At 47.6% G+C, this 13,933-nt stretch overlaps 1 protein-coding gene across 1 annotated transcript in view; it reads right to left on the reverse strand.

The window, feature by feature from the left end:
- Positions 1–13,933, reverse strand: part of CACNG3 (calcium voltage-gated channel auxiliary subunit gamma 3) — a 110,111-nt gene that overhangs the window by 5,772 nt on the left and 90,406 nt on the right. The window contains exons 2-3 of the mRNA XM_033217731.1: positions 10,508–10,591; positions 1,633–1,773 (exon numbers count right to left, since the gene is read on the reverse strand). Coding sequence (XP_033073622.1) covers positions 1,633–1,773; positions 10,508–10,591 — 225 coding nt within the window. The remainder of the gene's footprint in view (positions 1–1,632; positions 1,774–10,507; positions 10,592–13,933) is intronic.

Here is a 13,933-nt window from a genome sequence, read left to right on the forward strand (position 1 = left end):
CCTTAACCTCCCAGGCTCTAGCAATCCTCCGACCGCAACCTCCTGACTAGCTGGAACTATAGGCACCCACCACCACGCCTAGCTAATTTTTAAACTTTTGTGCAGATCGGGTCTCACAATGTTGGCCAGGCTGGTCTTGAAGACCTATGCTCAAGTGATTCTTCTGCCTCGGCCTTCCAAAGTGCTGGGATTACAGGCACGAGCCACCAAGCCCAGCTGCAGTTGGTACTATTATTATTTGCCATGTTATAGTCAAGGAAACCAAATTACAGAGAGATGATCACATTTCCCAAGGCCTGATTGGTGGATCCAGGATTGAAATCCAGGGGGGTTACAAGCCACTCTTCCTCACCATTCTATGCTGTCCACCACTGTCCCCATCCCAATCAGTACTCTGCCATCACCTTGCAAAGTTTGAAAGTCATCACCAGAGTCCAGCCCGGTCTTCCTCCATCCCTGCCCTGTTCTTGGCTTCTCTAAAGCATTTCATCCAGATGGCACTGATCCACCCCAAGAGGAGTGGGGTAGGAAGAGATGTGAAGGGATGAAAGCAAGGATGAAGGATGAAAACCCAGAGGGAAGCAAGGAAGACAGGACAGCAGTGAAGGGATGGAGGTGGAGGGAGGTGAGAAAAGGCAGAGAATAGGACCCTTTTCTGAAGGTTGTCTCTCAGCGTCCTTGCCACCCTGTGCCTTCTTCTGGTCAGGGCTGCTATTGACTAGAGCATCTCGGGCTGCTAGTCTTTACCTTGTTCCCAGAGATGCATGGAATAATAAGAGAATTTGAGTACTCAAAAGCTGGATGGGGCTGGACTCTCGTGATGACTTTCAAGCTTTGCAGGGTGATGGCAGAGTATTGATTGGCCTAGGAACAGTGGAGGAGAGTATAAAATGGTGAGTAAGAGAGGCTTGAACAATAATTAGCTGGCAAACACATATCTCGAAGGGCCAGAGATAGTACATGAACATGCCCAAGTGAACACAAAAATGCACCTCTATATTTTTACATTTACTGATTTATTTTTTAGAGATGAGACCTCACTTTGTCACCCAGACTACAGTGGAGTGGCAAGGTCTTGGCTCACTGTAGCCTTGATGTCCTGGGCTCAAGCAATCCTCCCACCTCAGCTTCCTGAGAAGCTGGGACTACAGGTGTGCATCACCACACCCAGCTAATTTTTTAATTCAAATTGTTTTTTGTAGAGATGAGGGTCTCACTATGCTGCCCAGGCTGGTCTCGAACTCCTGGACTCAAACAATCCTCCTGTTTTAGTCTCCCCAATCAGTTCATACGTACCACATATGCAAGCAGCAAGCATGTATGTACACTCTTATAAATCTCTCTCTCCTTCTCTCTTTCTCTCTTCTGCCCCTTTCTTCTTCCCTCTCTCTGTTTCAATCTCAGCTGATCCTGCCATGCTGTTTCCTCCCCGTTTTTCCTTCATGCTGGCTTTAGCTAGAATTTTGGCATCTTTGGTTCTAATGAAATTCTTTGAGTTCTCATCCTTAGCACAACTGGAGCATTTTCTTGCTCCTTCCCTGGAGGGAGCCCTGAATAGCATTGCTTCCTCCATGTGGCCCTGGCTTCGGTTTGGTATCTGTGACGATCTCAGGGCTGGGGCCAGACACTCACCTGCAGAGACAAAAAAGATGCCCGCGCTGAGAATGACATTGTGTCTGCTGCGGTGGAACTCGCTGGCTGCCACGCAGAGCCCGCCGAAGAACAGCAGCGTGACACTGAGGATGGGGAAGACACTGGAGGCCCTCACAGCTCCTGCGGAGAGAAGGAGAGAGGCTTCTGCCTGTACCCAGCCAGCCCCTGGGGTCCTCCCACTGCAAGCGTAGGGATGCCTGAGAGGAAGGCAGCACAGGAGGAGAACAGAGCCCATGTCTAACATGAGCATGAGACCAGGCACTCAGGGCCTGTGCTTAGAAGGAGTCTTAGCACTTGGGGTTGATGCTCTGCAGTCACCATCCTGAGAGTCTTAACAATTTTATAATCGAATGTGTGTTTTATAAGTGAAGTCGGATGGGACAATGACACACGCGCTGGGGCTTGGAGACTTGACTTATGTGGAACCCCACTCCCCACCTCCCCACCTATCACCAGCACCTTCCCACCTCCCTGCCTCCCTGGAAAAGGCTCTCAAACACCCATTCTCCCTCCTCAGCCCAGCGACTACTGCTCCTGCTTTGCCCTTGGTGGGAGCCCAGGCACAGACACAGGGAGAGTCAGAGTTGGGTGCAAGCCCTAGGTCCCTGGGAGGGTTTGCACTCACCAGGAGAGTGTCCCCACACCCAAAGAGAGTGATATTAAATGGCAAATAGAAAACACCATGATAGATTGAGAGAGATCACAGAAAAAATGAAAAGTTTTTTGTTTTGTTTTGTTTTTTTGTCTGAGGTTTTTTGAGATGGTGCTTATTCTGTCACTCTGGCTGGAGTGCAGTGGTGCAATCATGGCTCACTGTAGCCTCACCTTCCAGGCTCAGGCAATCCTCCTGCCTCAGCCTGTCAAGTAGCTGGGACTACAGGCATGTACCACCATGCCTGGCTGATTTTTGTAGTTTCTGTAGAGATGGGGTCTCGCTAAGTTACCCAGGCTGGTCTAGAACTCCTGGCCTCAAGCAATCTTCCCGCCTCAACTTCCCAAACTGCTGGGATGACAGGCATGAGCGCCTGGCCTAAGTGCACAGGATTTTCATTTCACACTAGAACCTGCAAATGACGCAGCCAGCCCTGTATACAGGGACTCCCATCAGACCACATGCTGCTCATTAAAATGCAGAATCTTTCCCTGCACGCATCTACATTTGCATAGTAGAGAGTGTGACAACACCCATTGAATACCCATTTAGTCACGAATGAACAAATGAATTTGCTTATTCATTCGACAAATATTTCCTGAGCACCTAATAGATGCTAGGTGCTGTGGCGGGTGCTGCAGTCATAGCTGACATGTTTAAGCACCGCAAGGGTGCAGGCACTGCCCTTCAGAAGGGACACCGGCTGAGGAGTCGAAGCAGAGTCCTGGAGGTCCCTGTGTCAGCTTCTTACTAAATACTTTCTGGATCATGGAAGGCCCTAAGGTACTGGGAGAGGGGCCCCATGTGGTTGGGGTCCCAGTATTTACCCATCCAGTATAAGAGTATTTTCTGGTGGATCCAGGCCAGAACACATCAGCTGAATAAATTCTGTGCTCATTGGTTTACCAAGGAGCCAGGGGTCCTGTTCTCATGGGGCTTATGCTCTAGTAGCAATGACAGGCAGGACCAGCTACATAATTTACAGGGCCTTGTGCAACACAAAAATGTGAGGCCTAGCTGGGCATGGTGGCTCAGGCCTATAATCCCAACACTTGGGAGGCAGAGGTGGGTGGATCGCCTGAGGTCAGGAGTTCAAGACCAGCCTGGCCAACATGGTGAAACCTGTCTCTACTAAAAACACAAAAATCAGCTGGGCATGGTGGAGGGCACCTGTAATCCCAGCTACTTGGGAAGCTGAGGGAGGAGAACTGCTTGAACCCAGGAAGTGGAGGTTGCAGTGAGCCGAGATTGTGCCATTACACTCCAGCCTGGGTGACAGAGCAAGTCTCTGTCTCAAAAGAAACAAACAAACAAAAAATAGTGAGGCCTCTTGTTTCAGAATTGTTAAGAATTTCAAGATAGTGACAGCAAAGCACAGAACCAAGGGTGGGGCCCTTCTGAGGTCCAAGCCCTGTGTAACAGGTAGGACCACAAGAATCCTACGCCTGTAATTCCAGCACTTTGGGAGGCTGAGGCGGATGGATCACCTGAGGTCAGGCATTTGAGATCAGCCTGGGCAACATGGCAAAACCCCATCTCTACTAAAAAATAAAAAATTAGCCAGGCATGGTGGTGTGCGCTTGTGTTCTCAGCTGCTTGGGGGGCTGAGGTGGGAGGATGACTTGAGCCCAGGAGGCGGAGGCTGCAGTGAGCCAAGATTGTACCACCGCACTCCAGCCTGGGCAATAGAGTGAGACCTTGTCTCAAACAAACAAACAAACAACAACAACAACAACAAAAACCCCATAACCCAGACAAGAGCCCTTCATAGCTTGGACTTGGGGGTAGCCCTGAGGTGGTAAGATGTGGCCAGATTCAGGGTGTACTTTATATTTTGAAAGTAAAGCCAACAGAATTCGCTGATGGATTGGCCGTGGGCTGCTGGTTGTGTTTGGTCTTAGGTGCTGAGCGAATGGAGGAGCTTCTCCTGACCAACGACACATGCGAGGTATGTGGGCCAGGGAGGGACACGAGTTTATTTTGGCTCAGGGGTTCAAAGCTTAGTTCACATTAGTCAGTGTTCAAGCCTTTAACCTCTATATTCACTAGGTGTTTTTCTGCCTGTTTAGCTCTGGTCATTTTCATTTGCTACTGCACTTTCATTCGTTTGTTTGTTTGTGTTTTCAGTTTTCTGAAAATTTGGTAACTTATTTAACCTGTGGGCCTAGGAGGGATGAAGGGGGAGGCCTGAAGTGAGGGGCTGAAGGCATACAGGTGTGAGGAGGTCAGGAGATTGAGACCATCCTGGCTAACACGGTGAAACCCCATCTCTACTAAAAATACAAAAAATTAGCCAGGGGAGGTATCGGGTGCCTGTATTCCCAGCTACTCGGGAGACTGAGGCAGGAGAATGGCGTGAACCCCGGAGGTGGAGCTTGCAGTGAGCCGAGATCGCGCCGGTGCACTCCAGCCTGGGCTACAGAGCAAGACTCTGTCTCAAAAAAAAAAAGAGAAGATGGAAGGGATTTTGCTTTGGTTTTGAAACTGCCCAATCCTTCTTTCTTTCTTTCCTTCCTTCCTTCCTTCCTTCCTTCCTTCCTTCCTTCCTTCCTTCCTTCCCTCCTTCCCTTCTTTCTTTTTCTTTCTTTCTTTCTTTCTTTCTTTCTTTCTTTCTCTTTCTTTCTTTCTTTTTCTCTTTTCTTTCTTGCTTTCTTTTTCTCTTTTCTTTCTTTCTTTCTTTCTCTTTCTTTCTTCCTCTTTCTTTCTTTCTTTCTTTCTTTCTTTCTTTCTTTCTCTCTTTCTCTTCTCTTCTCTTCTCTTTCTTCTCTTCTCTTCTCTTCTCTTCTTCATGGAATTTCCCTCTGTCACCCAGGCTAGAGTGCAGTAGTGTGATCTCGGCTCACGGCAACCTCCGCCGCCCGGGTTCAAGCAATTCTCCTGTCTCAACTTCCCGAGTAGCTGGGACTACAGGCGCATGCCACCATGTCACCCTAATTTTTGTATTTTTAGTTGAGACTGGGTTTCACCATATTGGTCAGGTTAGTCTCGAACTCCTGACCTCATGTGATCCACCCACTTTGGCCTCCCAAAGTGCTGGGGTTACAGGCGTGAGCAGGCATGTAACCATGCCTGGCTGAAACTGGCCCAATTTTCTAATAGGCTGGATGCCCATGAACTGAAGCTTGAGAAACTTACATGTGTAAGTTTCAGTGAAATGAAATGTACCTGCTGCCTGTTGCCCAAATCCTATTCCTTAACCCTCCTGTTTTCCTTCCTAGCTATATCAACCCTTAACTTTAATTAGGCACGATTAGTGTCCTTGCTGAGTTCTGGTCTGCTGCAAAGTCCTGCAGTTCTGTTATGCAGGCTCGCAGGAGGCAGAGCTGGCTCCTGGTTCCTTTAGCTCCCAGATCAAGGGGGCCATCCCAGGGAGTGAGCTCTGGGGTTCTGTATGTGAGTGTAGCTTATTTTTAATGGGCCCAGCTGTGGGCACAACTTATTTATAATTTGTAAAAATGTACACATATGATCCATGGGTTTCCAGTTGGATTCTTGCCTTGGGCCCTTGCAAATATTAGGGGCAGGTCTCCTCCAGTGGTTTCAAGCACCTGTTTGGGACTTGTGGACTAACTTTTAAAGGGATCATTTGCATTGCATATTGACAAGAATTGCTTGAATATTCAATGTAATGAGTGTAATTAATAAAAAGTGAATACCTTTTAAAAAATCAAAGGATGGCCGGGCGCGGTGGCTCAAGCCTGTAATCCCAGCACTTGGGAGGCCGAGACGGGCGGATCACAAGGTCAGGAGATCGAGACCATCCTGGCTAACACGGTGAAACCCCGTCTCTACTAAAAATACAAAAACTAGTCGGGTGAGGTGGCGGGCGCCTGTTGTCCCAGCTACTTGGGAGGCTGAGGCAGGAGAATGGCGTAAACTCGGGAGGCGGAGCTTGCAGTGAGCTGAGATCGGGCCACTGCACTCCAGTCCGGGTGACAGAGTGAGACTCCGCCTCAAAAAAAAAAAAAAAATCAAAGGATGATTAACCTTTGATGTGTGCCCTAAGAAAATGATCTGAATGTTTGAAGCTATTGAACTGTGTTGGTTCCACAAAAGTGGATATTTGGGCCTGCCACAGTGGCTCATGCCTGTAATCTCAGCACTTTGGGAGGCAAAGGCAGATGGATCGTTTGAGGACAGGAGTTTGAGACCAGCCTGGGCAAGGCATAGGGGGACCCCAACTCTACAAAAAATGTAAAAAGAAATTAGCCAGACATGGTGGTGGTGGGTGCCTGTAGTCCCAGCTACTCAGGAGGCTTGAGTCTAGGAATTTGAGGGTGCAGTGAGATATGATCGTGCCACTGCACTCCAGCCTGAATGACAGAGCAAGACCCCATCTCAAAAAAAAAAAAAAAGTTTATGTTTGAAACATGTGGATAGGAGATATGTGAATGTGACTGTTTCCCAAGTGGTGCAATCATCATTTGGGAACTCATTGGTGGGGAGACCTCACTCTTTGTCCCACAGATGAGATGCAAGCAGATCCTGTCAATTCTGGCTATAAGTGTCTGCCTCAGACAGGAAATTTTCTGCTGCCATTTTCTCCTAAGTCAGTGGAAGTCCACCTTGCATTTGTTTTAGCCCAGTGGATACATGGCGACTTCAGATCAAAGAGGTTTTTACTGTCCTCCTTCCCTGTTTCTCCTTCCCAAACTATATGGAGCTAAGTTAAGGTCTTAAGGGTGGGGACATAAGCTTGTTCTAGTGTAGCCCCACCACTGGAGTCTGAGTAGGACTTTCTGAGTCCAGTGCTGTGTTGTGAGAGTCTCTAGTCAACAGAACCCGTGGGTTTTGAACCTTCTGCTGTAAGAGGCGCTGGAAACAGAGTGACTCCATCTTGAATAAGGGCTGGGTAAAATGAGGCTGAGATCTGCTGGGCTGCGTTCCCAAGCACAGGATGAGATGGGGGTCAACACAAGATATAGGTCACAAAGGCTCTGCCGTAAAACAGGACGCAGTAAAGAAGCCAGCCCAAACCCGCCAAAACCAAGATGGTGATGAAAGTGACCTCTGGCTGTCCTCACTGCTCATTATATGCTATTATAATACATTAGCATGTGAAGAGACACTCCCACCAGCACCATGATACTTTACAGATGCCATGGCAATGTTAGAAGTTACCCTATGGTCTGAAATGAGGAGGAACCCTCAGTTCCTGGAATCGCCTGCCCCTTTCCTGGAAAACTCATGAATAATTCGCCTCCTATTTACCATTAATCAAGAAATAACTATAATATACTAGGTCAAGTGGTCCATGCCACTGCTCTGTTGATGGAGTAGCCATTCTTTTGCTTCTTTACTTCTTGAGTAAACTTGCTTTCACTCTATTTTGTGGACTCACCCTGAATCTTTCTTGTGTGAGATCCAAGAACCCTGTTTTGGGGTCTGGATCTGGACCCCTTTCCAGTAACGCTGCTATGGGTTTATGCTGTAGCCTACCCCAAAGAGCACAGGAGAAAGAGGAAACAGCAGAAAAGAATCCCAGTCCCACCAGGGTTGTGGGTCAGGACAGGGAATGGCAGAGTGAATACCAGTGCAGGGAGAACCCTGCGGGAATGTGCTCCCAGCCCTACGTGGCTGGATCAGGCTGGGTCAGGAATTCCAAAACTCTCAGCAGGAAATCTGTGTGCTCATTAAGTCCTCTCCTTAACCTTAGCCAAATTCTGCTGCTACTGGTGAAGCTTAGGTGGACCCTGGGCTAGTGGTGAGGAGAGAGGAAGAGACATCTTCCCAGACCAGAGAAAAATACTTTGTCAGAAAAGCTATGGGCCTCTCTGAAGAACTTAAAATCAGCTATACAAGTTGTGAAGTAGAAGTCACAGTTCTGTTTAGTCTCTGACAGGGCAAGCGTCAAAATGTTTTATGAACATAGGAAAGAAAAACAAAGACGATAGGCCGGGCGCAGTGGCTCAAGCCTGTAATCCCAGCACTTTGGGAGGCCAAGACAGGCGGATCACGAGGTCAGGAGATCAAGACCATCCTGGCTAACACGGTGAAATTCCATCTCTACTAAAACATACAAAAAACTAGCCAGGCGAGGTGGCGGGCGCCTATAGTCCCAGCTACTTGGGAGGCTGAGGCAGGAGAATGGCGTAAACCCGGGAGGCGGAGCTTGCAGTGAGCTGAGATCCGGCCACTGCACTCTAGCCTGGGCAACAGAGCCAGACTCCGTCTCAAAAAAAAAAAAAAGAAAAACAAAGAAAATATATGGGCACTCTGGTAAAACCCCACTGGTGACTAACACCATTCTCTGTTGAGAAGATGCAAGTAATCTGTGTCATCTCTCAAAATTTGGTCAAGCTACATCTCTAAGTGTGGCTAATTTTGCTCTCCACACTGAATCTTTTTGAGCTGCTGATGTGAGGGGTGAGAAAAGAAAACAGCGTTTATCTGAGTAATGCAAGTCCTTTTAACGATCAGGCCCAGAGAGACATTAAAATGAGGCAGTATCACGTCCTTCCCTCCTCTTTGAGCTGCATGCTGATCTCTTGAAATTGCTTGCTTTTGCCACAAGTAGCATAAATTAACCTAATAATGCTGCATCTGACACTATCCTCCACACCTTATAGCCAATCACTAATCAATATTATTGATTAGTGCAAAGGCACGATCATGGCTCACTGCAGCCTCAGCTTCCTGGGCTAAAGCAATCCTCCCACCTCAGCCTCCCGAGTAGCTGGGACTAAAGGTGTGCACTACCATGCCTGGATAATTAAAAAAAAAAAAAATTATGTAGAGTTGGTGACTTGCTATGTTGCCTAGACTGGTCTTGAACTCCTGGCTTCAAGTGATCCCCTCATCTTGGCCTCCTAAAGTGCTGGGATTACAGGTGTGAGCCATTGCACTTGGCCTCATTATCCTTTTGAGTGAACTCAACACACATTCTTGCTGAAGAAATTACACTGAAATCCCAAATCAGGTTCTCTCTGTCCCTTGACCAATAGAAGGCTCATCTCTGCAGTGAATTTTGCTATTGCTAATCCCATGCAAGAAATGGGAGATAATGCATATTGTCTCCTGACTGTGTGTTGGGCCCTAAGCTAAGTGTAATATGCGTTAGTTTACTTAATTTTCATGACCCTGTCAGGTGGATGGCATTATAACCTCCATTTCAGAAAAAAATGAAGGAAGTTAGGAACTAGAGAGGTAAAGCCACTTGCCCCAGGTCCAACCCAGCTAGTAAAGTCAAACAAGGGTCAAAGCCCAGATTCCAGAGGCCTTGGCTCCAAGCCACCACACTCTCTTGGCTCCTACATGCTGTAGTTGTGACAGTTCATGTCATATCCAGGTTACCGACTTTGGAAAAATCCTACAGAGACATTGGCCCTATCCCAGGAGGATTGAAACTGGAGGGAAGTCAAAGGAAAGGTGAACTTGGGTTTGTATTTATTCTCCTAGGCATTGCCCCTTGGGGCCTCACACATTAGCATCTCACCTCACCCATTAGCACTCTGCCATTAGCACCTCCAATCCCCTCCTGGGAAGGTGAAAACCTGCATTCAAGTTGGAGAAAGTTCCTTAGATTTTTCTCCTAAACTGACTAAAAAGAACTTTTCAGTTTTGACTCACCTACTTTTTGGGCTCTTTTCCTTCCTCCCTCCCTCCCTCCTTCCCTTCCTGCCTTCCTCCCTTCTCTTTCTTTTCCTCTCTCTTTCTCTTTTTCTTTCTCTTTCTCCTTTTCTTTCTCCTCCTCTTTCTTTTCAGAGACAGGGTCTCACTCAGTCACACAGGCTGGATAGCAGTGGTATGATCATAGCTCACTGCAGCCTCAGTCCCCTGGGCTCAAATGATCCTCCCACTTCAGCCTCCTGAGTAGCTAGGAGTACAGGTATGTGTCACCACAAGCAGCTAATTTTTTAATTTTTTGTAGAGATGGGGTCCTGCTATATTGCCCAGGCTGATCTCGACCTCCTGAACTCAAGAAATCTTTTCTGGCCTCTGCCTCCCAGAGTGCTGGGAATACAGGCATGAACAATTCCCCACCCCACTCCCTGCTTCTTCTTTCTGTTTCTAATTCATTGAAACTAAAGGGGCTTAGCTCTCAGAACCACATGAATGTCTCTGTGTACTGGCACATGGGGCTTCTTTGCACTTGTCCATCTCTAGGGATGGATGCTGAGGAACCTCCAACTCAGAGGCAGCTGGGTGGTGGCAGGGGCCCATCCCTTCCTCCCAGAGAGACTCCAAAAGCCGGGAACTTACGCAGGAGATACTCAGCTGTGTCCTGTTCGTAGTCAGCATCTTCAGGGAAGTGATCGATTTTCTTGCACACACCTCGGAAAGCCCCTGTGGAAACAGATAAGGGTTCTGAGCCTGGGGGAGGAGACAGAGCTCCGGGGGCCCAACCTGGGTCCTTACCGCTACGTGCAGATCCTTTCTCTGGTTGTTGGGGGCGCTAGGGTTGTTGGGCTGGTAGGCCCAAGAGCACCTTTATTTTTTATTAGAGACAGGGTATCATTCTGTGGCCCAGATTGGAGTGCAGTGGTACAATCATGGCTCACTGCAGTCTTGAACTCTTGGGCTCAAGTGATCCTCTCACCCCAGCCTCCCAAGTAGCTGGGACTATAGGCGTGTGCCACTATGCCAGGCTAATTAAACATTTTTTGACAGTGAGAACAAAAGGTCTCACTATCTTGCCCAGGCTGGCCTTAAACTCCTGACCACAAGTGATCCTCCTGCCTCAGCCTCCCAAAGTGCTAGGATTACAGGCATGAGCCAGTGGGATCAGTCACCAACAGCATGCTTCTTTTTTTTTTTTTTTTTTTTGTGAGACGGAGTCTTGCTCTGCCACCCAGGCTGGAGTGCAGTGGCCGGATCTCAGCTCACTGCAAGCTCCGCCTCCCGGGTTTACGCCATTCTCCTGCCTCAGCCTCCCGAGTCGCTGGGACTACAGGCGCCCGCCTCGTCACCGGGCTAGTTTTTTGTATTTTTAAGTAGAGACAGGGTTTCACCGTATTAGCCAGGATGGTCTCGATCTCCTGACCTCGTGATCCGCCCGTCTCGGCCTCCCAAAGTGCTGGGATTACAGGCTTGAGCCACCGCGCCTGGCCAGCATGCTTCTTTAGGGCACAAAAAAGAGATGAGTGGAGGCCAAAGATAAACAGTACCAAGTGCGAGATGGAAATGTGCTGCTTTTTAGATTTTGCAGGATGTTGGGATCCACTTTACAGGGCGAAAACACCATGAAACATAAACACTAATTATGAGGACTATCTTATCTTTCCTCTCTCCTCCAGTCAGTGAAGGTAAAAGCAGGTAGAATTCAAGTACATCATTTTTTTTCTGCTCATTTTACCAACGAGGAAACAGGGCTTAAGAAATGTTCTTCAAATCACTCTGATAAGTAGTTATTTAGGTTGATGCAGAAGTAATTGTGCAATTACTTTAGTTATTCAGGTTGGTGCAAAAGTAATTGTGCAATTAGAGATGGGGTTTCACCATGTTAGCCAGGATGATCTTGATCTCCTTGTGCAACTGTGCAATTACTTTTGCACCAACCTAAATAGAACCGGCATTCCAACCAAGACCTGAATCCAGGCATTCCAGAATAGTCCTCTCTCCCCAGCGATGTTCATATCTGACCACAGGACCCTCCCTTTCCTTCTCTGCCCTCCCAAAGGATCACAGCTTACTGTCCCTCGCTATGAGTTTCACCCCTTCAGGAGCCTCAGATTTGCTGAACGTGCATCTTGAACATTTGTCCACATTTGCTGACTGTTTTGTTTTGTTTTGTTTGAGACGGAATTTTGCTCTTGTCACCCAGGTTGGAGTGCAGTGGCACGATCTCGGCTTACTGCAACCTCTGCCTCCCAGGTTCAAGAGATTCTCCTGCCTCAGCCTCCAGAGTAGCTGGGATTACAGGCACCTGGCACCACACCTGGCTAATTTTTGTATTTTTAGTAGAGATGGGGTTTCACCATGTTGACCAGGCTGGTCTCGAACTCCTGACCTCAGGTGATCCACCCACCTCGGCCTCCCAAAGTGCTGGGATTACAAGCATAAGCCACATTGCCCAGCCGAGGTGTGGATGTTTAATCATCATTTTGGGTATTGGTTAACTAGACAGTTAACCAGTCTCTGGGGGCAGTTAATAGCTCTGCCAGTTCTTTTAAAGGAAAACAAATTTTCCAGAAATTATGCATTCTTGTCCCTGTCCCCTGTCTGTGTAGCTGGAGTGGAATGTGGCAGGGTTGGGGGGGCGGGCGGGCATTGTGATGTCGTGGAAAATGGACAAGGTTCAGAATCAGACAGAGCTGCGTTGGTATTTCAGAGCCATTATTGTAAGAATGAAATAAGGCTATACATGAACATGAGATAATTTTTGCAAAGCTCTAGGCATGTCTTAATAATGGCTGCCACTTATTAAGTGCTTCCGATTGGCCAGACACATAGCTGAAACCTTATATCCCTTATCTCATTCACCCTGTTTACCACCCCAGGAGGTAGAGGCTATTAATATTAACTTTTGGTAATGAGACAATGGAAAATCACAGAGGAGATGGTGTCACAGCTGGTGAGTGACGGAATTGATTTTTGGAGCCAGGTTTCAAAGGCTGTGGTTTCACCATTACACTATGAATAGTAGTCATTATTATTATGGCTACTATCATGATGTCTATTATGATCTCATAAAAATGAGTGTCATATATTTAATTTCTTCTATAAGTAGGCTCCAGGCCAGAGCCATTTCACAATAAATGCCTTGGAATATGTAGAACATCTCCTTGGTTCTGATTCTCTGCTCACCAGGCAAAGAATAGACTCAGAACCAGGAAGGAGGTTCAGGAAAGAAGACTCAAGGAAATTCCTAGAAAAAAGACAGACCCATAATTTCTTCCCTGATACTGAAAAAAAAAGACCTTATTTATGCTTGTTCATAGTTTAGAGTTTCATTTATATATTCCCGTTTGGTTTTACGCCCCATCCCCTTCCAGTTGACTGGATAAGAAATCATAATAAGTAACACACGTGTGCACCTACTATATACCAGGTGCCATTCTAAGCATTTATGGTTTTTTTTTTTTTCTGAGACTGAGTCTCGCTCTATTGCCCAGGCTGGAGTGCAGTGGCACGATCTCAACTTGCTGCAATCTCCTCCTCCCAGGTTCAAGTGATTCTTGTACCTCGGCCTCCCAAGTAGTTGGGGTTACCGGCGCCCGCCACCACGCCTGGCTAATTTTTGTATTTTTAGTAGAGACGGGGTTTCGCCATGTTGGCCAGGCTGGTCTTGAACCCCTGACCTCAGGTGAACCACCCACCTCAGCCTCCCAAAGTGCTGGGATTACAGGTGGGAGTCACTGTGCCCAGCCACATTTACGTGTTTTATCCTCTTTAGCTATATCTAAATGACTTTACGAGGTGCCTAATGTTATTTTTTATTTTTTTATTTTTTGGTTTTTTTTTTTGAGACAGAGTCTCGCTCTGTTGCCCAGGCTGGAGTACAGTGGCGCAATCTTGGCTCACTGCAAGCTCCGCCTCCTGGGTTCACGCCATTCTCCTGCCTCAGCCTCCCAAGTAGCTGGGACTACAAGCGCCCGCTACCACGTCCAGCTAATTTTGGTTTTGTATTTTTAGTAGAGACGGGGTTTCACCGTGTTAGCCAGGATGGTCTCAATCTCCTGACCTTGT

The sequence above is a fragment of the Trachypithecus francoisi genome, unplaced genomic scaffold (genome assembly GCF_009764315.1).
Source record: "Trachypithecus francoisi isolate TF-2019V2 unplaced genomic scaffold, Tfra_2.0 Lachesis_group10, whole genome shotgun sequence".
NCBI classification, from domain to species: Eukaryota; Metazoa; Chordata; class Mammalia; order Primates; family Cercopithecidae; genus Trachypithecus; species Trachypithecus francoisi.